Source organism: Polyodon spathula, chromosome 54, assembly GCF_017654505.1.
Source record: "Polyodon spathula isolate WHYD16114869_AA chromosome 54, ASM1765450v1, whole genome shotgun sequence".
In the NCBI taxonomy this organism is placed as follows: Eukaryota; Metazoa; Chordata; class Actinopteri; order Acipenseriformes; family Polyodontidae; genus Polyodon; species Polyodon spathula.
In genome coordinates, this window is record NC_054587.1 from 854828 (window position 1) to 866217 (window position 11390).

An 11390-nucleotide genomic window follows, 5' to 3' on the forward strand; every position below is an offset into this window, starting at 1 on the left:
CCCTCACTGTTACCACGCTGGGAGCTGTAGTTTTTATTCTGTCTCTAGCAATGTTTCCAGTGCAAACACACACTACACTCAATCTGCTTGTACAAAGAACTACAGCTCCCAGCATCCCCCACTTAGTCTCGACTGGAAGCCCAGCCCCCCCCCCCCACCTGGGACACTCACCCGGCATGCTGGGAACATCAAACAAAATAAGAGGGAGAGGGGGAGAGGGGGGTCCCCACCCTCCGGGGGGGGGGGGGCCCCCCGCAATGCGTTTCCGGAACTACTCGGTGAGTGACAGCTGTAGTATCCTCTGAAACTCCTCCTCTTCCTCCCTCCACTTCCTGTCCCGCTCCTCCTGTTCCCGCGTCGATATCTCCATGGCGATGCGGAGCTGCTCGTCGAAGCTGCTCACACTGGGAACGCTGGGAGCGCTGGTGGAGGTGCGAGAGGAGAGGGGAGCTGGGCTCAGCTGGCTGGCTGGAGAGAGGGGGAGGACAGGGGGAGGGACCTCCGTGGGAGACTCCACCCCTTCCCCCTGTCCCCTCCCACCCCCCTCGCTCAGGGAAAGAGAGAGTGACTCCTGGATAGCCCTGGAGAGAGAGAGAGAGAGAGAGAGAGAGAGAGAGAGAGGGGAGTCTTTGAGATAATGGTGTGGGCAGGGGAACTTGAAAATGGAAAATGTAAGAGTGACAGACAGACAGACAGATAGACAGACTCTACCTTTCCAGCTGGCTGTCCTCTTCATATGGAGGTGGGTTCGAGTTGGGTCTGGTGTTAGTCAGGGCCTCCCAGATAGTGACCTACAGGGAGAGAGGGAGGGGGTGAGAGGGAGGGGGGAGAGGGAGGGGGTCGCCCCACTATCCTCCCCCGTCTTCTTCCCCACCTCTCCCTTCGCCCACTATCCCTCCCCCCTCTCCCTCTCACCCTCTCCCCGCCCACTGGATCCCTCCCCCTCTCCCTCGCCCACTATCCCTCCCCCCTCTACTCGCCCAACTATCCTCCCCCCTCTCCTCACGAGTTAATGTGGATAGTAACTGACCCACGGGTCTGAACTTATGGTGTGTGTCAGACCAGGGGAGTCTCGTACCAATATATAAGAGTAGGAGTCCTTCATCTCTGCTCTCTCTCCTCTCCACTAGAGAGAGGGCAGGGAGATTCTCGGTCTCTCTCTCCTCTCTCTCTCTCTCTCCCTCTCCCTCTCCTCTCTCTCCTCTCTCTCTCTCTCTCCCTCCTCTCTCCCTCTCCTCCTCTCCCTCCCCTCTCCTCTCCCAGACTCTGTCCCCTCTTACTCTCCCCTTCTCTCTTCTAGGAGACTTTCAGAACAGAAAATAGGAGGCACTTTTTTACACAGAGAATCATGAGGGTCTGGAATCAACTCCCCAGTAATGTTGTTGAAGCCGACACCCTGGGATCCTTCAAGAAGCTGCTTGATGAGATTCTGGGATCAATAAGCTACTAACAACCAAACGAGCAAGATGGGCCGAATGGCCTCCTCTCGTTTGTAAACTTTCTTATGTTCTTATGTTCTTTCCTCTATCTCTCTCTCTCTATCTCTCTATCTCTCTCTCTCTCTCTCTCTCCTCTCTCTCTCTCTCCTCTCAGTCCTCCAGAGTCTGAGACTCCAGGACGTATGGTCAAACTGAAGTCAGGTCGTCATCTCGTCTCTCATTCGTCCAGCAGTCAGGCCCAGCGTAACCAAGCAGCGCGTGTGGCGTCTGGAGGGATCTCAAAACCTCCCTAGAGGGGTCCATCAACATCGAAGAGTGTAGTCTCCTCCCTCCGCCGGAGAGAGGAGAGAGGGAGAGGGAGTTATTATTAATAATTTGGGAAGTTTTACCCTATGGGTAAACTTGATCCTCCCCAGTGTGTCCAGGTAACAAGCTCAGGTGTGTCTGATTATTAAACTCCTAGTGAAAGCAGGACTGGATCACACTGCTGTGCAGCGGGAGTCTGATTATTAAACTCCTAGTGAAAGCAGGACTGGATCACACTGCTGTGCAGCGGGAGTCTGATTATTAAACTCCTAGTGAAAGCAGGACTGGATCACACCGCTGTGCAGCGGGAGTCTGATTATTAAACTCCTAGTGAAAGCAGGACTGGATCAAACTGCTGTGCAGCGGGAGTCTGATTATTAAACTCCTAGTGAAAGCAGGACTGGATCACACCGCTGTGCAGCGGGAGTCTGATTATTAAACTCCTAGTGAAAGCAGGACTGGATCACACTGCTGTGCAACGGGAGTCTGATTACTCCTAGTGAAAGCAGGACTGGATCACAATGCTGTGCAGCGGGAGTCTGATTATTAAACTCCTAGTGAAAGCAGGATCACACTGCTGTGCAGCGGGAGTCTGATTATTAAGCTCCTAGTGAAACAGGACTGGATCACACTGCTGTGCAGCGGGAGTCTGATTATTAAACTCCTAGTGAAAGCAGGACTGGATCACAGCGCTGTGCAGCGGGAGTCTGATTATTAAACTCCTAGTGAAAGCAGGACTGGATCACACTGCTGTGCAGCGGGAGTCTGATTATTAAACTCCTAGTGAAAGCAGGACGGGATCACACTGCTGTGCAGCGGGAGTCTGATTATTAAACTCCTAGTGAAAGCAGGACTGGATCACACTGCTGTGCAGCGGGAGTCTGATTATTAAACTCCTAGTGAAAGCAGGACTGGATCACACTGCTGTGCAGCGGGAGTCTGATTATTAAAATCCTAGTGAAAGCAGGACTGGATCACACCGCTGTGCAGCGGGAGTCTCATTATTAAACTCCTAGTGAAAGCAGGACTGGATCACACTGCTGTGCAGCGGGAGTCTGATTATTAAACTCACAGTGAAACCAGGACTGGATCACACTGCTGTGCAGCGGGAGTCTGATTATTAAACTCACAGTGAAAGCAGGACTGGATCACACTGCTGTGCAGCGGGAGTCTGATTATTAAACTCCCAGTGAAAGCAGGACTGGATCACACTGCTGTGCAGCGGGTCTGATTATTAAACTCCTAGTGAAAGCAGGACTGGATCACAGCGCTGTGCAGCGGGAGTCTGATTATTAAACTCCTAGTGAAAGCAGGACTGGATCACAGCGCTGTGCAGCGGGAGTCTCATTCCCACCCCTGTGTGTATGTGAGGTGTTCCTCTCACCTTGGCTGGCTCCGGCAGTGGCGCCCCCTGCAGGCTCCTGGCTGTCCTGCGCAGGAGAGCTGACTGTCAGGGAGCTGACAGGATCATCACAGCCACAGAAATTACTAGGAGTGATCTGAGGAGAGAGCACGTGGAAGAGAGGGATGGAGAGAGAGAGGAGAGGAGAGGGAGAGAGAGGAGAGGAGAGGAGAGAGGAGAGGAGAGGAGAGAGGAGAGAGAGAGAGGAGAGAGAGAGAGAGAGGAGAGAGAGGAGAGGAGAGAGGAGAGAGAAGAGGAGAGAGGAGAGAGAGAGAGGGGAGAGGGAGAGAGGGAGAGAGGAGAGAGGGAGAGATGACAGAGAGGGTTAATATCACCACACGACACCTGACCCAACACCCCAGGTGAAGATAGTCTGTCTCTCTCTCTCCCTCTCCCCTCTCCTCTGTCTGTCTCTCTCTCCTCTCCTCTCTCTCTCTCAGGATTAGCAAGTCGTCCCTTCGCTCTCTCTCTCTCTCTCTCTCTCTCTCTCTCTCTCTCTCTCACCTATCTTCACAGGGAAGCCAGGAGGTAGTTTTAGGGTGATGAAGTCTCGCAGTTTGGCAAAGTGGGCGTTCGAGATGGCCATGAGGTCGATTATCGGGGTGACCTGCTCTGTGAGAGAGAGGGGGTGATTCTCACACAGCCACAGCGTCGCCTTGAACCTGGGGGAGAGCAGAAACGAACCCAGAAGTCTACAAGGAAAACGATGTCCCAGCCATAGTCGCTTTGGTGTCGGGAAGCATTGTAAAGCACAGAGAGGTCTGGTAAAGCATAGGGAAGCATTGTAAAGCACAGAGAGGTCTGGTAAAGCATAGGGAAGCATTGTAAAGCACAGAGAGGTCTGGTAAAGCATAGGGAAGCATTGTAAAGCACAGAGAGGTCTGGTAAAGCATAGGGAAGCATTGTAAAGCACAGAGAGGTCTGGTAAAGCACAGGGAAGCATCGTAAAGCACAGAGAGGTCTGGTAAGCATAGGGAAGCATTGTAAAGCACAGAGAGGTCTGGTAAAGCATAGGGAAGCATTGTAAAGCACAGAGAGGTCTGGTAAAGCATAGGGAAGCATTGTAAAGCACAGAGAGGTCTGGTAAAGCATAGGGAAGCATTGTAAAGCACAGAGAGGTCTGGTAAAGCATAGGGAAGCATTGTAAAGCACAGAGAGGTCTGGTAAAGCATAGGGAAGCATTGTAAAGCACAGAGAGGTCTGGTAAAGCATAGGGAAGCATTGTAAAGCACAGAGAGGTCTGGTAAAGCATAGGGAAGCATTGTAAAGCACAGAGAGGTCTGGTAAAGCACAGGGCAGTATTGTATATTGTATCAGCCCCCTCTCTCTCTCTACCTCTGGATCTTGTTGGTGATCTCGAGCGGTCTCCCGATGTCTCGGCACTGCAAGTTGAAGCTGGGGTTGAAGTATTCCTCGGGGGTGATGGCAGTGGGGTTCGTGGGGGTGGCACACTGCGTCACGTGAGACTGAGAGAGAGAGACAGAGAGAGAGTGGGAGAGATGATGAAAAAATGTCTCCCCCCCCCCTCCCCTCTCCCTCTCCCCCCCCCCCCCCCTCTCTCTCCTCCTCCCTCTCTCCCTCTCCTCTCTCCCTCTCTCTCCCTCTCTCTCCCTCCCCTCTCCCCTCTCTCTCTCCTCTCTCTCTCTCCTCTCTCTCTCTCCTCTCTCTCTCTCTCTCTCTCTCTCTCTCTCCTCTCCCACCTCTCTCCTCTCTCTCTCTCTCTCTCTCTCTCTCTCTCTCTCTCTCTCTCTCTCTCTCCCTCTCCTCTCTCTCTCTCTCTCCTCTCTCTCTCCCTCTCTCTCTCTCTCTCTCTCTCTCTCTCCTCTCTCTCCTCTCTCTCTCTCTCTCTCTCTGCTCTCTCTCTCTCCTCTTTCTCCCCTCTCTCTCCTCTCTCACCCCGTTGTGAGCGGTGTGCTGCTCTGCGATCCCCAGGAATGATTGCAGAGGAGTCTTACTTCCTGAAACAAATGTTTAGAGAAAAAAATAATAATCAAAAAGATGAAAAAAATTGTATTTTTATTGCAGGTTTCTTTCACTGTCACTCGACACACCCTGGAGTAAAACAAGAGCGCAAAGAGTAAAACAAACACTGTGTGTCTCAGTGTGCGTCTCTCAGAGAGTCTGGTTCCTTTGCTCCGGTTCTTGTCCTGGTCAGAGAGGTGTGTGTCTCAGTGTGTGTGTCTCAGTGTGCGTCTCTCAGAGAGTCTGGTTCCTTTGCTCTGGTTCTTGTCCTGGTCAGAGAGGTGTGTGTGTCTCAGTGTGTGTGTCTCAGTGTGCGTCTCTCAGAGAGTCTGGTTCCTTTGCTCCGGTTCTTGTCCTGGTCAGAGAGGTGTGTGTCTCAGTGTGTGTGTCTCAGTGTGCGTCTCTCAGAGAGTCTGGTTCCTTTGCTCTGGTTCTTGTCCTGGTCAGAGAGGTGTGTGTCTCAGTGTGTGTGTCTCAGTGTGCGTCTCTCAGAGAGTCTGGTTCCTTTGCTCCGGTTTTGTCCTGGTCAGAGAGGTGTGTGTCTCTCAGGTGGGTGGTCTCAGTGTGCGTCTCTCAGAGAGTCTCAGAGAGGTGTGTGAACAGGACCAAGGTGTGTGTGTGTCTCAGTGTGGTCTCAGAGAGTCTGTTCCTTTGCTCTTGTCAGTCAGAGAGGTGTGTATCCAGGACAAGGAACGAAAGGTCAATCAGAAGTGTGCAGTCTCTCAGAGAGTCTGGTTCCTTGCTCAGGTTCTTGTGGGTCAGAGTCAGAGGGTGTGTGTCTCAGTGTGTGTGTCTCAGTGTGCGTCTCTCAGAGTCTGGTACCTTTGCTCCGGTTCTTGTCCTGGTCAGACAGGTGTTCTGTTCTTGATCGGGTCACGAGCTCCACGTTGGTCGCGCTGTACACCTGCAACCAAAAATACATATTAAAAAAACGCACTGAATGGACACTGAGTTTAAATTCCGGTTCATTGGCGCCTCCTTGCAGGCGGAGTGCAGGAACTGCAGCTCACCTTCGCCTCATAGCCGCTGATGGCCTCACTCTTCTCAGAGCGCCAGCCCCAGATACCAGACTTGTTCCTGAAAAACAAACAGCAACATTTGGATTTGGGAGGGGCAGTGGGATGGGCTGGGGGCAGTGGGAGGAGCTGGGAGGCAGTGGGCCCGGACCTGGGAGGTTTGTCACCCGTGTCCCCTCCCCGACTGGCAGGGCTGGGGGGCTGGACAGTGGGGGAGGGGGAGGCAGCAGGCAGGGGGAGGTCACCGGGGCAGACCCTCCCCGTACCGACCTACTACATCGACGCTCCCGACCCCTGGTTCCCCGACTCTGAGGCCATCAGCACTGGACGTTCACGTCCCCTACCCGGGGGGTAGTCCCCTAACTCGACACTACTCTACTGGGACGGCGTCAGGGCCATACCCCGGGTTCACCTCTCGTCTCCCAAAGGAGGGGCTGGGAGGTAGTGGGCGGGGCTGGGAGGCAAGAGGGTTGGCCCGGGTTACCTCTCGAAGGCGATGTTCTTGGTATCGAGGTGTGTGGACACTATGGGGGCGGTGAGTCTCTGAGCCACGCTCTCCTCGCTCGGCTCAACGGCGCTCAGGAGCAGCTCGGGGTCCTGGAGGGACAGAGACAGCGTCTCCGTGTACACAACCTGCTTCTCATGGTCCAGCTCCATCACCACAGCGCCCTCGTCTGGGGGGGAGGAGAGAACAGCAATGAGAACCGTGACTGCGCTGGTGGGCGCTCTCCCGGCGGGGTCAGGGAGGTAAATCCAGCCGGGACCCCCTGCAGGGCTGGCCCTTGTCCTCCAGAGGGCGCCAGCTGGCTGACATCCGCTCCGCAAGGCCCTGGGATCGGAGGACGCGACGTTGAGGAGACAAAGCGGTCGGGCGTTGCGAAATCAAATAACCGAAACAAGGAGTGAAAAATGTGTGGACTTCGAGTCTCCTGCCAGCCGCTCTCCTGCCACACTCACCCCCTCCCTTGAAGATGTAGCTGCGCCTCCCTTTCTGCCAGCTCATATGCTCGAAGCCCAGCAGAGTCGTGTCGACACGCAGCTTAGAACCGCTCTTCCAAACACGATACACATCAGAGGGGCAGACCTTAGAAACCAGGGGCACTGAGAGAGGAGGGGAGGGGGACGGGAGAGGAGAGGGGAGAGGGGAGACGAGAGAGACGAGAGAGAAGAGGAGAGGGGAGAGGGGAGAGTGTTAGGTAAGAGAGTCTCAGGCGGAGAGGAGGAGAGGCCCCGTTGGGGAGATCTCTCTCCCCGAGACTTCTCTCCTCGAGAGGGAGCCCCTCCTCGAGGTCTCTTCCCTCCCTCTCTCTCCCTCACATCTCAGCTCCTCTTCTTCTACTCCTCCTATTCTCGCTCTCCTCTTTCTCCCTCTCTTTCTCTCACCCCTCTCTCTGAAATCTGGGAGAGGAGAGAGGAGAGAGAGGAGTGAGACGAGAGAGGAGAGGAAAGGAAGAGAGAGGAGAGGTAAAGAATGCCCTTAGTTTGATCATAATCGGACAAATAGTTCTTTAGATGTTTGTGAAAATGAGAGAGAGACACACACAGACAGACAGACAGACAGATTCTCTAGGCATGTCTCAGTGGTTCTGTCACTCACCCCACAAAAAGACAGACAGATTCTCTAGGCATGTCTCAGTGGTTCTGTCACTCACCCCAGCTGGTGAACTCCCATTTCATCTCCACGTAGAAATCGCGAGCCTGCAAGAGAAACACATCGAAAACATTCGAGCAGCAAAACAAGCACAGCGGCTGAGGAACACTAGAATAAATCACACCATGAAACTGAAAATTAACTTCCCTCCCCTCTCTCCTCCTCTCTCCTCTCCTCTCTCCTCTCCTCTCTCTCTCTCTCTCTTTCTCCTCTCCTCCCTCTCTCTCTCTCCTCTCTCTCCTCTCTCCTCTCTCTTTCTCCTCCCTCTCTCACCTTAAGTAGTTTGCTCAGAAGTTCAGGAATGCCTCCCAGTCTCTCAGTGGCTCGCTGGTAATCTCTGAACTGCAGAACCAGTTGCACCAGTTCCGGGTCCCCAGTGCTGACAGCTTCCTGTAACACTGACCCGACAACGAGCTCCCATCAGAACACAGGACCGGTACCAAACCTCCCATTAACACCACTGAACTGGGCTGGGATTACATTGTAACTGCAGTTTAATATCACTGGACTGGGCTGGAATTACATTGTAACTGCAGTTTAATATCACTGGACTGGACTGGAATTACATTGTAACTGCAGTTTAATATCACTGGACTGGACTGGAATTACATTGTAACTGCAGTTTAATATCACTGGACTGGACTGGAATTACATTGTAACTGCAGTTTAATATCACTAGACTGGACTGGAATTACATTGTAACTGCAGTTTAATATCACTAGACTGGGCTGGAATTACATTGTAACTGCAGTTTAATATCACTAGACTGGGCTGGAATTACATTGTAACTGCAGTTTAATATCACTGGACTGGACTGGAATTACATTGTAACTGCAGTTTAATATCACTGGACTGGACTGGAATTACATTGTAACTGCAGTTTAATATCACTGGACTGGACTGGAATTACATTGTAACTGCAGTTTAATATCACTGGACTGGACTGGAATTACATTGTAACTGCAGTTTAATATCACTGGACTGGGCTGGAATTACATTGTAACTGCAGTTTAATATCACTGGACTGGACTGGAATTACATTGTAACTGCAGTTTAATATCACTGGACTGGACTGGAATTACATTGTAACTGCAGTTTAATATCACTGGACTGGGCTGGAATTACATTGTAACTGCAGTTTAATATCACTGGACTGGACTGGAATTACATTGTAACTGCAGTTTAATATCACTGGACTGGACTGGAATTACATTGTAACTGCAGTTTAATATCACTGGACTGGACTGGAATTACATTGTAACTGCAGTTTAATATCACTGGACTGGACTGGAATTACATTGTAACTGCAGTTTAATATCACTGGACTGGACTGGAATTACATTGTAACTGCAGTTTAATATCACTGGACTGGACTGGAATTACATTGTAACTGCAGTTTAATATCACTGGACTGGGCTGGAATTACATTGTAACTGCAGTTTAATATCACTGGACTGGACTGGAATTACATTGTAACTGCAGTTTAATATCACTGGACTGGACTGGAATTACATTGTAACTGCAGTTTAATATCACTGGACTGGGCTGGAATTACATTGTAACTGCAGTTTAATATCACTGGACTGGGCTGGAATTACATTGTAACTGCAGTTTAATATCACTGGACTGGACTGGAATTACATTGTAACTGCAGTTTAATATCACTGGACTGGACTGGAATTACATTGTAACTGCAGTTTAATATCACTGGACTGGACTGGAATTACATTGTAACTGCAGTTTAATATCACTGGACTGGGCTGGAATTACATTGTAACTGCAGTTTAATATCACTGGACTGGACTGGAATTACATTGTAACTGCAGTTTAATATCACTAGACTGGGCTGGAATTACATTGTAACTGCAGTTTAATATCACTGGACTGGACTGGAATTACATTGTAACTGCAGTTTAATATCACTGGACTGGACTGGAATTACATTGTAACTGCAGTTTAATATCACTGGACTGGAAATTACATTGTAACTGCAGTTTAATATCACTAGACTGGACTGGAATTACATTGTAACTGCAGTTTAATATCACTGGACTGGGCTGGAATTACATTGTAACTGCAGTTTAATATCACTGGACTGGGCTGGAATTACATTGTAACTGCAGTTTAATATCACTGGACTGGACTGGAATTACATTGTAACTGCAGTTTAATATCACTGGACTGGACTGGAATTACATTGTAACTGCAGTTTAATATCACTGGACTGGACTGGAATTACATTGTAACTGCAGTTTAATATCACTGGACTGGACTGGAATTACATTGTAACTGCAGTTTAATATCACTGGACTGGACTGGAATTACATTGTAACTGCAGTTTAATATCACTGGACTGGGCTGGAATTACATTGTAACTGCAGTTTAATATCACTGGACTGGACTGGAATTACATTGTAACTGCAGTTTAATATCACTAGACTGGACTGGAATTACATTGTAACTGCAGTTTAATATCACTAGACTGGACTGGAATTACATTGTAACTGCAGTTTAATATCACTAGACTGGACTGGAATTACATTGTAACTGCAGTTTAATATCACTAGACTGGACTGGAATTACATTGTAACTGCAGTTTAATATCACTGGACTGGGCTGGAATTACATTGTAACTGCAGTTTAATATCACTGGACTGGGCTGGAATTACATTGTAACTGCAGTTTAATATCACTGGACTGGACTGGAATTACATTGTAACTGCAGTTTAATATCACTGGACTGGACTGGAATTACATTGTAACTGCAGTTTAATATCACTAGACTGGACTGGAATTACATTGTAACTGCAGTTTAATATCACTGGACTGGACTGGAATTACATTGTAACTGCAGTTTAATATCACTAGACTGGACTGGAATTACATTGTAACTGCAGTTTAATATCACTGGACTGGACTGGAATTACATTGTAACTGCAGTTTAATATCACTGGACTGGGCTGGAATTACATTGTAACTGCAGTTTAATATCACTGGACTGGACTGGAATTACATTGTAACTGCAGTTTAATATCACTGGACTGGGCTGGAATTACATTGTAACTGCAGTTTAATATCACTGGACTGGACTGGAATTACATTGTAACTGCAGTTTAATATCACTGGACTGGACTGGAATTACATTGTAACTGCAGTTTAATATCACTGGACTGGGCTGGAATTACATTGTAACTGCAGTTTAATATCACTGGACTGGGCTGGAATTACATTGTAACTGCAGTTTAATATCACTGGACTGGACTGGAATTACATTGTAACTGCAGTTTAATATCACTGGACTGGACTGGAATTACATTGTAACTGCAGTTTAATATCACTGGACTGGGCTGGAATTACATTGTAACTGCAGTTTAATATCACTGGACTGGGCTGGAATTACATTGTAACTGCAGTTTAATATCACTGGACTGGACTGGAATTACATTGTAACTGCAGTTTAATATCACTGGACTGGACTGGAATTACATTGTAACTGCAGTTTAATATCACTGGACTGGGCTGGAATTACATTGTAACTGCAGTTTAATATCACTGGACTGGACTGGAATTACATTGTAACTGCAGTTTAATATCACTAGACTGGACTGGAATTA

At 49.3% G+C, this 11390-nt stretch overlaps 1 protein-coding gene across 1 annotated transcript in view; it reads right to left on the reverse strand.

Annotated features, from left to right (window-relative positions):
- Positions 1–254: 254 nt before the first annotated feature.
- The window catches only part of LOC121307225 (ankyrin repeat domain-containing protein 13D-like), a 15286-nt gene continuing 4150 nt past the window's right edge, over positions 255–11390 (reverse strand). The window contains exons 3-14 of the mRNA XM_041239363.1: positions 8050–8174; positions 7778–7823; positions 7083–7226; positions 6610–6799; positions 6120–6186; positions 5932–6013; positions 5044–5105; positions 4483–4613; positions 3655–3809; positions 3071–3279; positions 712–791; positions 255–581 (exon numbers count right to left, since the gene is read on the reverse strand). Coding sequence (XP_041095297.1) covers positions 272–581; positions 712–791; positions 3071–3279; positions 3655–3809; positions 4483–4613; positions 5044–5105; positions 5932–6013; positions 6120–6186; positions 6610–6799; positions 7083–7226; positions 7778–7823; positions 8050–8174 — 1601 coding nt within the window. The 3' untranslated portion in view covers positions 255–271. The remainder of the gene's footprint in view (positions 582–711; positions 792–3070; positions 3280–3654; positions 3810–4482; positions 4614–5043; positions 5106–5931; positions 6014–6119; positions 6187–6609; positions 6800–7082; positions 7227–7777; positions 7824–8049; positions 8175–11390) is intronic.